This window comes from Astyanax mexicanus, chromosome 1 (assembly GCF_023375975.1).
Source record: "Astyanax mexicanus isolate ESR-SI-001 chromosome 1, AstMex3_surface, whole genome shotgun sequence".
Classification (NCBI taxonomy): Eukaryota; Metazoa; Chordata; class Actinopteri; order Characiformes; family Acestrorhamphidae; genus Astyanax; species Astyanax mexicanus.
This window is the reverse complement of record NC_064408.1, coordinates 11,356,073-11,373,477: the sequence shown is the minus strand read 5'-3', so window position 1 is coordinate 11,373,477 and position 17,405 is coordinate 11,356,073. Positions and strand designations below refer to the sequence as shown.

Genomic DNA, 17,405 nt, shown 5'->3' with positions numbered 1-17,405 from the left:
AATGTGAGAAGGAAATGAAGCTGCTTATTTCTTTTTTCTCAGTCTAATTATGCCATTGTAACTTCTCAAAGCCACTAGACTTAGAATATTTTATGCTTTTGAGCTTTTATGTTTGGTGAAGATATACTGTTAGTTTGTGGATCTATTAATAAATTCAGGCATATGCTTCCAGAAATACGGCTGGAATTAATCAATGAAACGGTCTAGGAATTATAGAGAAACATGCGGACAAATCTGTTATGTCATTTTCTGTATAAAGCCAAATTTGTGGACCAGACCTGCTGCTTAATCCCATCAGCGTGTTTTAAGTTCACATTCATATTTCCTGGTATCAGTTACATCAGTGCTTGGGACCGCACATAGCTTATGATCTAGGCTTTAAAGATAGATTTTAGCCCAAATAGGCTTCAGGCGACATTCCAAAACTCTGCGATACGCAGTGGTAAATTCTAAACAAAGACTCTCTTGTCTTTATTAAAAAGAGAAGGTGTTTCCAAAAACATAAGCAGCGCTTTATGTTGGTAAAATAGAGCCTATAAACTTTAGCTTGGGCTTGAAATGAACTAACTTTTTTACTGTATTTTTGTTACCCGTGTTAGAGTGTTAAACTGAAGGCAAACATTAGTAAGTGTGTGTGAGTGTTAATTGTGGGCTGTGTGCTTTATTCAGGGACATTGGTAAAGACAAAGAGAAGTGTGAGGGGGAGGACGAGGAGGGCAAAGAGCAGAGCACGCCACGGGGCCGCAAGACCGCCAACAGCCAGGGCCGCCGCAAAGGCCGCATCACCACCCGCTCCATGGCCAACGAGGCAGCTGCCACGGCTGCAGAGGAGCCGCCGCCCCCTCCACCTGAACCAGGTAATGCATTTAAATACATTTAAGTTACAGATGTCTTAGTTTTGGGAAATGTGTTTAAATATTACAGGTACATCCCAATAAATTACAATATCATTGAAACATTACTTTATTTAACTGCTAGTTGTTCTGTTTCATACTTCCTGAACACCAGGGCGGTTAAATAGTAGATGACAGTCACTCACCTTCAGTTCAAAATTTGAAACTCATATATTATATAGATGTATTAAACACAGAGTGATCTATTTTAAGTGGTTATTTATTTTATTGTTGATGATTATGGCTTACAGCCAATGAAAACCCAAAAATCAGTCTATCAGAAAATTATTCTATTATATAAGACCAATTGGTATTTTTAGCAGTGTGGGCAGTGTGCCAAATCCTGCTGGAAAATGAAATCTGCATCTCCATAAACGTTGTGTTAGCAGAGGGAAGCATGAAGTGCTGTAAGATTTTTCAGTAAAACACTGCACTGCCTTTAGACTTGATAATAAAACACAGTGGATCAACACCAGCAGATGACATGTTTCTCCAAACCATCACTGACCATCAGTACATTTTACATTTCATTTGTAAATCAAGGGAGCAGAGTCTGGAGGAAGAGTGGAGAGACACACAGTCCAAACTGCTTGGGGTCTAGTGTGAAGTTTCCACAATCAGTGATGGTTTGGAGATTTCATTGGATTTCATTTTCCAGCAGGACTTTCACATTTTGAACTGGATTACTGAAATTAAGTAACTTTTCAGTGATATAATTTTTTTAATGCACCTGTTTAGAATTTCCATGTAATATAAATATTTTCTATGCCAATTAAATAGGTGTTTATTGCGGTCTGACACACTAAAATGTATAATTCCGTTCAATATAACAAATTTTTTACACAGCAAAATCATCTGGAATTGCTGAAAATCTGTTCAAATTTGTGTTTAAAAGTTTATGGCTGCTAAACTTTAAAAAATTGTGGCTGTCCATACAATGATCCATACAAAAGTAACGGGACTTTTGCATAACCATATAGCATAGTTTTGCTGACAACCATAACCATGTACCTCAGTTTTGATGCAGTTTGATATATTGTGAACTTGTTCACAGACATGGAATTAAATATGTTTACAGTGAAAGTTAAGAATGTGTTTCTATTCATGTAAAATTTTCTTTCTTTCTCTTTGTCAGCTTTGCCTGAACCTGTCCCTCCTCCCAAACCTGAGCCGGTGCAGAAGCCTGCACGAGAGGTGGCTAAACTCGCTCCTGTGACCCCAATGGATGCCCAAGCACGAGGTGTGTTCACCTACAAACACACATTGTTGGACTGCATATTTTTGGATTGCTTGAATTGCGAGATTTTCATTTTCTGGATGTTGGATTTTTAAATTGTTGCTTTTAGGTATTTAAACTTGGAGTTTGGAAGGCTTGTTTTTTTTGTTTTGTTTAAATGTGTATATCTTTGAAAATATGAGTTTTGGTTGTTAAGTTATTGAATAGCTGAATTATTGGCTTTGCTGGATTACACAGTAGTGTATCAGCAGAATGATTCTTGCTAGTGTATCGCAATTTGATCTTTATCAGTATCATAATTTTATAAACATATAAACAACTTATTTTGATTGTGGTTAATATACAATAATATAATCTGCTTGACTTGCTTAGAATACCCTGTGTTAAAGCTCTCCCCCATGTTGCTTTGCTCCATGTTAAAGATTGGACATTTCAGAGTCATGTGACTCCACATGCTGTAGTATGATTTTAAGGGTCCAGAATATAAATTTAGACAGTAAGGATGTAACCAACGTGGACTAGATCATGTTGAATAGAGTGGGTGGTCTTAAATATGTTTAGCCACTTTTTTTTTTAATCTCAGGTTAAGAAGTAGAAGTCTGAAGTCTGGTGTGTGTGTTCACTGTGGACCTCTACCTTGCTCTGCTTTTTTAGCCTCATTATGTTACTTTAGCACAGTCTGCAGCATTAAGAGCAGCATGAAGTTATCTGCTATTCTTGATGATTTTGCAGCCATTTCTCAGTGATTAAATAATTTAAACTTGATAATGATAGCATGATGAGGATAAAAATTTAATTTATCTCAGTCCAATTCTGATTTTTGGTTTATATCCATTTTCGATGATTTCCCAAGTCCTTTTCTATGTCTTCTGAATGAGTTAAATCAGAGTGTTTGGACGATCCAGCTGTTAAACTTTGGGAAATGAGAAAACGCAGAGGACGAGACAAAACAAACACGAGCTCGGTTTGAGCCGAGGCTCTGCGCGCTGACCCACTTCTGAGCTGAGATTTTTACAGCCAAGGAAACGAAAGAAGAGCTGTTTACATAGAATTTTTTTTTCCCCTTCCACTTCGTTCTGCTCTTTCAGGAACATGTCTGTTAGATCCATCAGGACTGCTGGCCTCAGCCGGGTCCTCTGACATTTCAGGCTTTTCTCTGTCCGTCCTCTTTTCTCTCAGCTCCTCCCTCCTTCACTTCACTCCGTCTCAACACAAGCCTCGAACATCCTCTCTGCTTTATGCGTACGTCCGCTCTCCGAACGCCTTCTATCTCTTCCTGCTCTCAGTCTATCAGCAGTGCAGAGTCTGCTTGGAGTTTGTACGTTGCCGCGGTGACGGAGCATGTCTTAGGTGGAGGCAGTTGTCATGGGGATGGTAATGGGAGGCAGGTAAACTCGCTGACTCCTTCTTTTTCTCTGTCTCTCTCTCTCCCCGTCTCTCTCCCTCTCTCTCTCTTTCACTCTCTCTCACTGAATTGGTCCTAGGCATGCAGTTATCTTGTTTATGTGTGTTGCAGTGTAACATTAGCTTTATTTAGCCTCAGGCATTTTGAACAATGCTGCAGATGTGATATTTAAAATGTTTTACAAGTCAGTGATCTCATGCGTTTGCGTGTTACTTTATAAGAGATCCAGAGGTCACTGGAGGACAGAAAGAAGTTATACGGATATTTCTGTGAATGTGTGTGTGTTAATGTGTACTCACACAGCACCTTGATTATAGTGTATATGTGGTGTTGCAGCCTTTTGGGTGACATAGACAGGATGGGCAAAAGTCTTGGGACACCTGCTCTTTCACTAGTTCTATCAAATTAAAGCTATTGAGTAGGGCTGCACGATATTGGAAACATATTACATTGCAAATGGCATTTATTCAACAATATATATTGTGCTATTAAACAATGCAGTCAGCGCTGAGCACTCAAAACCTGAATAAACCAGCAAAACAACAGTAATCAGCCCTTTAATCAGGCATTTAAATGGCTTTTTAAAAGGTAAATAAGAGCGTTTTCTGGTATTAAAAGTATGAATTCAGCTGTAACTGAAAATATTTGCACTGCAAAACTGGGCTGGAGTGAGGTGCCATCTTTCGACAGGCACGTTTACAAGCACGTGCCCAACCATGTGGATGGAAGCCATGCGGTTACGTCATGTTTACTCCTGTGCCCCCCAACCCCCTCTCGCTTCTTAGGCACCAGCAGCCTGTCACTTACACAGACACATAGACATCGCTGTGTATCTACTTCTTGTGTCAAGATTCAAAATATTCAAAGTCAGTGATCTTATTAGTACAGATCACAATTTCTCTAAAACTCATCTCAACAGAATTGGATTGAGCTCTGTCACTCCAAGGAATGCAGTTCCAATTCACTACAGTGTCAAACTGGAGCTTTAAATGATTCTAGCTGATGGTGTGTGTTGGATATTGTGACCTTGGGCTCAAGCACAGAAGCTCCAGAGTGTCTCATTCTATCAGCAGTGCTCTTATTATGGTTTAGACAAGTTGAATGTGTGCAGTTTGTAGGTTCTTTGGTAGGTTTCTGTGGCTTTTATATTGTCTTTATATTGGTTTTAAATGGTTTGCCATATTGTTTAGGCCTGCTCTGATGGTAGAACATCCATATCAGCGGTGGTGGGAGATACCTGTAGGTCCTGTGGTGATATTGTTGGAAACTTCTTTACACAGCACATGGTCTGTCTGATATGTGCTGATAGGCTGAACTTGCTAGGTCGGTCTGACCTGGCCATGCTGGCAGTTGTTCTGTTTCATGCCTCCTGACCACCAGTGGATGACAATTACTCACCTTCAGAAGTTTGCTGTAGCAGCAAGACTGAATGTAGTTTAGAATTGTGTGACTGGGATACGGTTAGCACAAAAGCCAATTCAGTCACCAAGATTAGCATTAGCTAAACCATACAATACAGGCGCATTTTAATATAATTGAAAAGTGACTTTATTTCAGTAATTCTGTTCAAAATGTGAAACTCATATGTAGATGTCTTACAGCCGATTAAAAACCCAAAAATTAGCAGTGTTCCAAGTCCTGCTGGAAAATGAAATCCATCTCCATAAAAGTTGTCAGCAGAGGGAAGCATGAAGTGCTGTAAGATTTTATTGACCGGCTTTGGACCTGACACATCGCAGTGGATCAACACCAGCAGATGACATGTCTCTCCAAACCATCACTGATTGGTGGAAACTTCACACTAGACCTCAAGCAGTTTGGACTGTGTGTCTCTCCACTCTTCCTCCAGACTCTGATCCCTTAATTTACAAATGAAATGTAAAATGTACTGATGGTCAGTGATGGTTTGGAGAGACATGTCATCTGCTGGTGTTGATCCACTGTGTTTTATTATCAAGTCTAAAGTCAGTGCAGTTTTGTTTTCCCACAAAATCTTACAGCACTTCATGCTTCCCTCTGCTGACAACTTTAATGGAGATGCAGATTTCATTTTCCAGCAGGACTTGGCACACTGCCCACACTGAAGCCAAAAGTACCAAATGGACTTATATAATAATCTCATTTTCTGATTTTGGCTGTAAAAATAAACGCTTAAAATAGATCACTCTGTGTGTGTAATACATCTATATGATATATGAGTTTCACATTTTGAACTTATTTACTGAAATAAAGTAACTTTTCAATGATGTTCTAATTTTTTGAGATGCATCTGTACATGTCTATTAAATGTTACCACTTTTTAGCTTTTCTTGGTGCAAAAGGAAAAAAAAATGCTCTGATCTCATTTTCTTTGAAGCATCTAATATTATATCTGCTCAGTCCACTTTCTTTCATCTAGGATACGCTGGGTGCATTATAAATATCATGACATGGAGTTTTTTTTATTTTATTTTATTTATTTTTTTATTGTTGATGTAGATCTAAAATGTAAGGCCCTGTGATTTAGGTTTGCAATGTGGAGAACAAAGACAAAAATCCAAATTGTCTATTATTTATAATAATTATTTTTAATATTGCAGTAAATATATACACATCGCAGAATAACAAGATATAGCAGTGTAAATGACAATTATAGTTTTATCCTATTGTTCTTCTGAGAGATGAGAATAGAAGTTTGATTTTCATGGCGGTGGTTTGCAAGAAGGAAACCCTTTCTGTCAAAAAATAAATAAAAATCAGGGCAAGAATAAAGTTCACTAAAGGACATCTAGACAAAGAACAGGAGTTCTGGAACAATCTGCTTTGGACAGATGAATACAGAATTGGATCATTTGACCACAGTAACAGTAAAAAAAAAAAAAAAAAGGCCTTGTGTATGTTTAGTAGGAAACATCTGATTTAGGTTATTTTGGTCAGTAGGGTAAAACAGCACTAAAATAATGCTTTGGATTATGAATCTTGAGTCTTGTATTATAGAGTTTATTTATTTAATAATTTTCCACCATTTTTTTTTTATGGATTATCTCATGTAAAGGCCAGTTTAGGTCACTGTTGGGCCTGATTATAATCCACAGTCCCCCCCCACCCCCCCCCCCCCCCCGCCTCGGCCTGTACTGACCTCACCACAGTGACCCACCTCCCTCTGTGCTGTAATCGGACTGGTCTAAAACTCCATTATACCTCAACCTGTGTGCATATATGTGTGTGTGTGTGTGTGTTTGTGTGTGTGAGGGAGATGGATTTGTGTCATGCCCGCTCTGTGTGAGAGGATGTGGTCTGATGCCATCTGCTTGTCTCACCCAGTTGGCCACGCGCCAACCCTTGGATTTCAGCTCTAGTCATGTTTGCGTGTTACTTTATAAGAGATCCAGAGGTCACTGGAGGAGAGAAAGAAGTTATGGGGGTATTTCTGTGAATGTGTGTATGTGTAAATGTGTACACACACAGCACCTTGACTATAGTGTGTATGTTGTGTTACAGCCTTTTGGGTGACATAGACAGGATGGACAAAAGTCTTGGGATACCTGCTCTTTCACTAGTTCTATCAAAAGTAAAGCTATTGAGTAGGGCTGCATGATACTGGAAAAATTTTACATTGCAAATGGCATTTTCTCGACGATATATATTGTGCTATTAAACAATGCAGTCAGCACCAAGCACTCAAAACTCGAATAAAACAGAAAAACAACAGTAATCAGCCCTTTAATCAGGCATTTAAATGGCTTTTTAAAAGGTAAATAAGAGCATTCTTCTGGGATTAAAAGCCTGAATTCAGATGTAATTGGAAATATCTGTACTGTAAAACTGTGCTGGACTGAGGTGCACAGCTTTCAACAGGCACGTTTACAAGCATGTGCCCAACCATGTGGATGGAGGACATGCGGTTACCTCGTGTTTACTCCTGCCCACCTCTCCCTCATGCCCCCCTCCCCCTCGTGCTTCTCAGGCAACAGCAGCCTGTCACTCACACACACACACAGAGACATCGCTGTGTATCTACTTCTTGTGTCAAGATCTAAAACATTCCAACATGACATGAAGTTACATCGCACCTCCTGCAATGATGCTTAAACTATATATCATGCAGTCCTATTATTGAGGAGTTTATCCTGCTTTTGTTGGAGTAACTGTCTCTAGATTTTTTAGGTTCAGTTTTTTTTTTTCTTTTTTTATTCTCTTCTTATGATCGTTCTATTTCCTTCACTTTCCTCTCTATTTTACTTCTCTTATTTTAGGCTACGTTCACATTACAAGCCACATTGCTCAAATACGATTTTTTGCTCAGATCAGATTTGGCTATCTTGACGATTCACATTCACAAATCTAAGTGATCTGTGTCTGTGTGTAATGTGATCAAATCTGTCCCTGAAAAGCCTCACATGCGCACATTGATACGTGTATGAACGTTGCCTTCTTTACCAACAGTAAAAAAAAACAGTCATATTAGAGAGATGACTCGTAGCTTTATAAAGGGAAATCGATGAGTTAGCAGCTCATATGTGGAGTATCTTTTGCTGAAGTAGAGAGTAAACAGCTGGTCTGAAGTACAAGCTCAGGTTGAGGAGGTAAAAAAAGACCAGGTGGTTTGCTTTTGCTGTTTTTGCAGCTATAGCTGCACAGCTGCACCAAGAGATGCATTGTGGGTACGAGAGAGAAGCACGTAGTGCATGCGTAAAATCAAAAAGACGCATGAATTCCGATTTGATCATTCACATTTTAGGACCATTCAGATTTAAGACCACAAACGAAAGTGACTCAAATCTGATTTGAAGAAAAAAAAAACGGATTTGGCATGTTTACACAGCCATAAAAAAATCAGATCTGATCCACATTGAGCAAAAATAATCTGATTTGAGTAACTTCAGCCTGATAATGTGAACGTATATTTTGAGGGATGACTGTAAGGACTTGATTGTATTCAGTGACAAATACATTAGTGCAGTCAAGATTTTAAACTATAGTCACCCCACTCTCATCCCCAACCCCCCCACTTATCTCAAAAGTCTTGAATAGATCAAGACCTCCTTTCCAGGGAACGGGGTTCCACTGTTTCACAGCTCAATACTGTAGTTCATGTCTGGTGTTGGGCATTGAGCCAATAAGTTCATGTTTGTTTATCTAGTACAGAGAGTCCTATTGTATTGGCTGTGGGTCAGCAATGGCTGCAACTTAAAGTAGCTGAGCGCATTCATTAGAAGCACCTCTTTAATATTACGTAAGAGTGGGTTTGTGTGACACACACACACACACACATATGCACACACAAGCACAACCACACACAAGCATACACTCACGCAAGCATACACACACACTCTTGGCTGTCCAGAGGTCAGAGGGAAACTCGCACAGTAGCCCGTAGGTCAGCAGAGAGGCATTTATTAGAGCTGCCTTAGTTGAGACATTCTGTACAGACATCTAAACATTACACACACACACACACACACACACACACACACACACACACACACACGCTTGCGTGAATGTCAAAGGTTCGCTCTGTTCTATATTTGTCCAAATGTTTGGTCACACTCAAGTGCCCCCCTCCCTTCCTTTCATTACTTTAAACTTGCCTTACCTCTCTCTCTCTCTTTCCTTTTCTTTTTTTCTCTCCTTTTTTGTCTCTCATTCTGTTAATTTCTCTATATTTTTCTCTGCTTTAGCTGTCTTTCTCATCTCTCTTTCTTGTTTTTTTTCTCTTTCCCTCTCTGTTTCACTTATTTTTCTTACTTTCTTCTTTTTAACCTGTCTCTCTTCCATCTCTAAACACACTTTCTCTTGCACCCATTTCTATCTTCCTCTGTATTGCTCTTTTTCTCTCTTTATTCTTCTTTCTTTTTTCCTCAATTTTTATTTTCCCCATTCTCTCTCTATCTGCTTTCTCTCTGCTTTTCTGTATTTTTTACTAACACACTTGTCTTTTTCACATTTTCTCTTTCATGTCTCTCATACTTTTATTTAAATTTCTCTGATTCTCTTCCACTCTTTCTCTTACCATTGCCTGTTTGTTTCTTACTCTGTTGCTTGCTTGCTATTTGTCTTTTTTTCTAATTGTCATTCTCTCTCTTGCTTGCTGCATTTTCTGTCTCTCTCTCACTTTTCTTTTGCTTTTTTGCCTGTCTCTCTCTCTCTCTCTCTCTCTCTCACTGTTGCTGCCTGTCTGTCTCTCTCTCTTTTCTGTCTGTCTTGTTCTTTCTCTCTCTCTCTCTCTCTCTCTCTCTCTCTCTTTATCTCTCTGTTGCTGAGTGGAAATTAAGAAGGGAGGGGCAGCTGCAGTGTTGCTCCGATGAAAAAGTGAAGCTTAGCTACTGTTATTACACACACTGGCTGCGCGAGTGTGTGTGTGTGTGTGTGTGTGTGTGTGTGCGCGTCTGCCTGCCTGCCAGAGTTTGAGTTAAGGGGGAGGTGCTTGTGTACTCCCGTCTAGCCTCATATCAGCTGACTGGAGGGGGGGTGGTCTCGCTGAAAGAGCATGAAAGGAACGGAAAGAGAGACAGAGCAAAAGGAACGGCCGAGAGAGTGAGCGAGTGCGGGTAGGGGAAAGTGAGAGAGAGAGAGCAGGAGAAAGAGAGGATAAAGAAGGGAGGAGGGTAAGACGTAGAGGAGGATATGAGGTGGGGGGTGGGGGGAGCAGTCGCTGAATGTAAACACTTTATTAGATTAAAGAGCGTGAGAGAGGGAAGGTGCGCGGTCAGGCTCTCGCGCTCTCTCGCGCAAGCGGGCGCTCTCGCTCTAGCTCCGTCACGCTGACAGTGCGCGTGTGTGTTCCTGCAGGATCCGTCGAGGCTGGAGAGACTTCTCGCTGGACCGAGGAGGAGATGGAGGTCGCCAAAAAAGGTAGGACTGATCGTTTAGTTCACTTTTTTTTTTCCACTTTTCTCTCTTTCTTTTCCTCTCTTGGCTTGCTAACTTTATATTTTCCTTCTCTTCCTCTGTCCATATCTCTCTCTAGCTCTCTTTTTTCTCTCTCTCATAAAACCTCTGCTCCTTTCTTTCTGTCTGATCTCTATCTTCTATCTTACCCACTGTTTAAGTGTAAATGTGTGTGTGCTGTAAACGTTTTGCCTGTTTTTGTAAGTGTGTATTTGTGTGTGTGTGTTAGTGTGTGTTGTGGGTGCATGTATTGCTGGTGCACTAAAGTGAAGCTAAAGTGCAGGACAGTTTCGTTCTAATCTATAATTAAATAAAGCACTTCTGAAGCTCCTGCTGCTCTTCTGTGGTTTAAGTGGCAGAAGCTCAGCTCAGCTGCTTTTAAATATAGTCTTATTTGGGATGGAAACTCTTGATAAGCTCTAATAGTTTTTGGGTGCTTGTGCTGACTTTCCATGATCTCTTTAGAGCATAATCAGATCAGCATAGGGCTGGGCGATATGATCAGATTGGCATTGCAATATTCTGACGGTTTTACAGCCTTTGTAATGTTGTGTGTTTTAAACTTTTGCATGGCTGATGCATTTTTCTACATTTTTTACTTATTTTTACTTTGTTATATTATTGTTGGAATGGAATAAAAACCATTTTTTGTGAATATAATGATTATACATTTGAGTGATTACCGTATTAGAGTAAAAGTATAAGTACATTGTGGGAAAACTGGGCTCAATCCTGGATACAAGATGAGATATATTGGCTTGGCTTGGAGGTATACAAGTTCTCTATGGCATCCTGCAGCACATTATCCCAGAGATGTTGCAGCTGGGCCTGTAGATCCTGCTCTACACTGTAAGCAGTGGTGACCAAGGGTTAGACCGAGAAAGTATTGCAATCTGATGAAGACATTCCTGGAAATCCCAGCATTATCCTGCTGAAAAATGCCAGCTGAAGTTGGCCTTATCTTGTTGGATAACAAACAGAACTTGGATATGTTGCTAATGAGGATATGGATCCAGTCTGTAGAAGTCCAAGTTTGTCATTTACGACACCACTGCAAATAATAGCCATGGTGGCTGGCTGATTGACATCCTAGATTAAAGGCTTAAAGGCAAAATGTCTTCAATAGTATCATAGGCTATGATTACATAACCAGGCTGAAGTGACTCAAATATGCTTTTTTGCTCAATGTTGCCCAGATCTGATTTTTTCATGGCTGTGTGAACGTGCCAAATCCGTTTTATTTTTTCCCCCCAAATCAGATTTGAGTTACTTTCATATGTGGTCCTAAATCGAAAATGTATCCGATTCATGGACATGCAGCATGAATGTAAGCGGTCAAATGGAACCGGAATTCATGCATCTTTTTGCTTTTACGCAGGCGCTACATCGCGCTATGCATGCTTCTCTCTCACCCACACATCTCTTGGTGCAGCTGTGCAGCTATAGCTGCAAAAACAGCAAAAGCAAACCACCTGGCCTTTTTTCACCTCCTCGACCTGAGCATGAACTTCAGACCAGCTGTTTACTCTCCACTCCAGCAAAAGAGGCTCCACATATGAGCTGCTAACGCTTTATAAAGCTACGAGTCGTCTCTCTAATATGAGGTTTTTTTATTGTTTGTGAAGAAGGCGAAATTTATACAGGTATTAATGTTCACATGTGAGGCGTTTCAGGGACAGATTTGTTCACATTACACACAGATACAGATCACTTACATTTGCGAATGTGAACCGTCACATGCCAAATCATTATGGCAGTGGTGTCCCACTAGGTGGCGCCCTAACTGTCAAAACTATTGCCCATTTTCTTGCACCACATCACATAGTAAAACCATGTCAATAAATCATGTGACATTGTTATGAAGCACTATAGCTTCTCAAGGACAGCTGTGCAGCTGATGACAGTGTAGCTAAACCAGCTAAACTTATTATAATACAATATTCAGCAAGCTGTTGAGCTGTGAATCACATCATCCCTGAGTGTGAGAGATTGTCTTCGTGGGCTTTTGGAAGAAGTGAAGGACACGGTCAGCTCAGACAGATTAAATAAAGGGATTAATTAGGATTAATTAAGGTGTTAGCTATGTTTCTGTGTGAGTTAGGGTTTGAGAGAGTATATTGTTTGGAGTAAGGATACAGTAGTATTTTTGTGGTGACACAGTGGCATACAAACCTTTAAACACCCCTGATGAATGACAAAGAATGAAAAGAGACTGAAGTAATTTTAAGTACTCAGTAACATACTATTTTTTTTCTTAAGATAGCATCTTGTATATTCTATTAGTAGACAGCTAAATATCTTTAAAGTATTTAATACTTCTGTGAGAGTTAGTTTGTATTGCTGTTCTGTTTTCTGTTTCTTAATGTTAATTAGGTTAGGGTACTATGAGGGTTTGGCAAAATCTTTTACCTCTTAAAGGTCTTTTATGGAGGTTGTGAGGTATCATGTTGGTATTTATAGTATCATTATGGTGTTCCTAATTGTAGTGAGCGATATGGTCCTAAAATAATATCACAATATTTCATGGTATTTTCGTGATAACGATACTCTTTGCAATGTGACGAAACACTGAATTAAAAACACTAATTCAATATAATTCATATTAAAATTGATTTATTACATATGATATGACATATGACACACCCCTAACTGAGATATTTAAGATATTAATCATATTTGTGACAGAAGTCAACGATCCAGAATGTCATGATACTAATAATAATGCACTCCAAATATCTCCATATATCCGGAATAAAAGTAAAATAAATGATACTGGACAGATATAATCTGTCTCTAGTAGATATATAATGGGAAATGAGAACAGTGTGGAAAAAGTAGTACCCTGATGTGATAATTAGTGGTGGTGGATGATATGGTATGATATTTCAGAGTATGATATCGTTCACGATATTTAAAAATGTTAAGTATACTATTGCATACGATACAATATCCCTAGTTCCTAATGATTATGAACAAGTTACTTGGGGTTTCCCAACTATTGCCCGGTGCTTCTTTTCTTTTCCTTGCCACTTAAAAAGTCTTGAATAATCATATTTAGCCTGATGCCTTTTGGAGATCATTTCATCCTTGAATCGCTGAACTATTCACAGTTATGGATCTTTTAGATTGATCAGGGGTGCCCAAAATTGTATGCATATTACTTTATTTAGGTCTGTTTTGGTTGTTACGCTTGCTTTTTTGAGGAAATTGATATCTGTACATGATTCTGAGGTGTTGGCGCACTCTGCTGGGCTGGCATGGGCTGGGCTGGTTTGTGTTCTCCTGGAGATGGAGGAGGATAAAACTCCAGGAGTTGATTGATATACATATCATTGTGGATGATTCCTTATTAGACCTAAATTTGGCCCAATTAAAACGTGTTCCATTTGAGATTGTTTTTGATGCAAGTTCTTACAGTTCAAGAACTCTTTACTTACGCTTAGGCATTTGTTGATTTGTATTTGGTATCTTTTTGCAATACAGTGCATGTGGTGATTAGATTAAATGAAGATGTCTAAATGACATAAGATTTCCATGTGCATTAATGTATATTGACATATATTAAATTAACATATACACTATATTGACAAAACTATTGGGACACATGTTTATTGATTGTTTCTTCTAAAATCAAGGATATTTAATTAGTTTGTCCTATGCTTATGTTGGAGTTACTGTCTCTACTATCCAGGGAAGGCTTTCTTCCAGAATTTGAAGCATTGCTGTGAGGATTTGACTGCATTCAACAACATAAATATTAGTGAGGTCTGGAGTTTGTTGATTAGGCAGACCGTCCTACTCCCTAACTCCACCCAGAAGTATTGGATGATGCACCATAATTCCAGAGAACACAGTTCCCCCGCTCCACAGCTCAATACTGGTGGTATGAATGATGCTAACAGGTTCTTGTTTCTTCTAAGTTAAGGCAGCAGAAATTACAGCAGTAATCTAACTCACCCAGCCATAATCTCTCTCTCTTGTACACGCACACTTACGCACACACACACACACACACTTTCTTTGAGTATATACCTCCTCATGTCTACCCACAACCTTCTGCAAGCTCTAACCTTAACCCAGTGAGGTGTAACATCTGCAGCCATGCTAACCTGCGCTGTGCGCACACATACACACACACACTTACAAGATTACTCCTTCCCTTCTGTTAGAGCCATTTCTTTGTTTTGCTTAAAGTTTGGTTTTTGTAGATGTGTATATGTAATACTTAGTTAACATTTAACAGAAATTTTAGTTCTATTTCTAGCATGTGAGTATGTGTAGTTTTTGTTATTGCTTTAATGTGATGCTGTAATCTGATTGGCTCCTAACTCCACTATAAAAGCGTACTGACGCATAGAAGGCTTCAGGAGCCTCGAGCCAGGAGCATCACAGTCTTTTGACCGTCATGTAACTGTAACAGGAATGTAACTTTATTTAGTTAGGAATCCATCTTTTGTTTTGTGTTTTGCTAAGTTCATAGTAAAGATAAAACAACCAAGAAAAGTTTTGGATTCAAGACCTCTTATTTTTGATGCATGTATGAAGGAAACATCGAGGTTCGAGGTTAGTGAGCAGCCTGATGCACTCACACCTTCAATCTAGGTATGATTTTAGTTCATTTTGACTGATTGTCTGCTGTCCAGACTTTTAAGTTTTAAGTATAGTACTCTCTCTATTATAGGACCTTGCTGAAAGGCTACAATATCCATCTCTTGTAAAGCCTCTTTAGACACACAACCACACACACATGCAGGCACACACACACACATACAGAGTGCTTCCTCCAGGGCTTAGCACGGTGTATGCTGGTTGACAGTGCTGCTCTGAGGGCAGACTGTGGTCATCCGTTTCCTTCCTCTATCTTTTTGTTCTTTTTCTGTCCGCTGTGTAACAAAGGAGAAGTGTGAAGCTGCCAAGAGAGAGGAAGTGGGGAAGACTGGGTTTTGTGTATGCGTTTGCGTGTGTGTGTTACACATGCATGCATCTGTCTGTCTGTGTGTGTGTGATGTGGATGTGCACATGTTGGTGTTGTAGCTGCAGGCTGTGTTCCACAGCAGACAAGGAAGTCTCTATAGAGAGGGTTCCACTGTCAGAGGTTGATAATGGGAGCACAGCGTTGATGATTATCATTTATTAAGTTTAAAAAAAAAACAAAAAAAAAAACAGATATGCAGAACATGCACTGTATATCCATATGTTCGTGGACACTCCTTGTAATGAATGTGATTAGCTACTTTAAAGGAGAACTCGGTGTAAAATAGACTTTTGTTGTAGTAAAACATGATGAAAAGTACTTACCTTTGTTGAATAGCACACCTCCGTTCTACTACAGCTTTCTAAGGTCAAGTGCTTTATGCCCAGCACTTTTTATAATAGCCGCTTTGGGGCATAACTTAAAAAGTGCACAAGAAGCTTATTAACAAATACTGTTTACATCCCATAACTCTTGCTTTCAGCTCCGAGCGCCGCCATCACTGTGCTGATAATAACATAGACATATATATATATATATATGTATGTGTATATATATATATATATATATATATATATATATACATACACACTCCTGGTGTATCAGCCGGTGCCCAGTGCATTTATTTACACTAAGAAAAGGTGTTTAATACACCTATAATAATCACACGGTTTTGGTTTCTTACAAAGGGCAGAGATGTAGTAATGATTCAGGAAGCTGACACACATTACAAATGCATGCTTTCATGCTGAAATACTGAAATGACCACAAAAGTCCATTTTACACCGAAGTTCTCCTTTAAGTTGCACCCATTAGTCACACATCTGTCAGCAAACGCATAGTTGGTCTAGTCCCTTTAGAGAAGTCTTCCAATATCTTTATGTAAAAATTGTGATGAATTGGGGATGAGGCGGTGTGTAAGTCATCCAGCAGTCAAAAGACTTCTCTGGACAGTAGAGACAGTTATTTCCTAACAGAAACAGGATAAACTCATATTTTAATACTGTTTGTTGAGCAGCTGTCTCAGTATTTCTGTGCATATAGTATAAATCAGTGTTTCTCAACACTCTTGTCATGTAGGCACCCTGCCCTGCACGTTTGAGCCTTTATTGATATGCAATTATATATTAATCCACCTTCTCATCCACATCAGGGCTGTGATGAGTATAGATCCTAAAGGTAATGGGCACAAGGCAGGAGTGCTCTCTGGACAGGGCACAAGTTATTATAAATGCTACTTCAGTCAAGCAAGCTGAAGACTCACACTGGATTCACAAGCTCACTATGCCACCACATTGTGGTTCTTTCCTTTATTTGATGTTAGTTCAGCTGTTTCAGTGTGTTGTTGGTTTGAGCAACTTCGCAATATATTTTAACTGCTTACTTTTTTTTAACTGTTTCTCTGGTGGAGAACCAACGGGCTTTATATACAGCTCTGAAAAAAAATTAAGAGATCACTTCAGTTTCTGAATCAGTTTTTCTGATTTTACTATTTATAGATATATGTTTGAGTAAAATAAACATAGTTTTTATTCTATAAACTACAGAAAACATTACTCCCAAATTCTAGATAAAATATCATTTAGAGCATTTATTTGCAGAAAATGAGAAATGGCTGAAATAACAAAAAAGATGCAGAGCTTTCAGACCTCAAATAATGCAAAGAAAACAAGTTCATATTTATAAAGTTTTAAGATATTTAACAATATTTGGTGGAATAATCCTGGTTTTTAATCACAGTTTTCATGCATCTTGGCATGTTTTCCTCCACCAGTCTTACACACTGCTTTTGGATAACTTTATGCCACTCCTTGTGCAAAAATTTTGATGACTTGTGATCATTCATTTTCAATTTGGCAAAATCAAAGAAACTCATTTCTAAGTGGTTACTTTTTTTCAGAGCTTTATATAATCATCAAGCTAATCAGCCTTTTTTTCTTTTACTTGCTACGCTTCTCAAATCCCTTAAGTTAGCAAGTACATCAACAGCCATCTGATTGGAGGATTACTGTCATTATAGTGGCCCTT

The 17,405-nt window shown here is 39.0% G+C and overlaps 1 protein-coding gene across 8 annotated transcripts in view; it reads left to right on the top strand.

Moving 5' to 3' along the window:
* ncor1 (nuclear receptor corepressor 1) overlaps positions 1 to 17,405 on the top strand; it is a 139,427-nt gene that overhangs the window by 74,290 nt on the left and 47,732 nt on the right. For all 8 annotated transcript variants that reach the window (XM_022665743.2, XM_022665744.2, XM_022665739.2 and 5 more), the window contains 3 exons: positions 670 to 857; positions 2,029 to 2,133; positions 10,307 to 10,369. In XM_022665743.2, the coding sequence (XP_022521464.2) occupies positions 670 to 857; positions 2,029 to 2,133; positions 10,307 to 10,369 (356 nt within the window). The remainder of the gene's footprint in view (positions 1 to 669; positions 858 to 2,028; positions 2,134 to 10,306; positions 10,370 to 17,405) is intronic.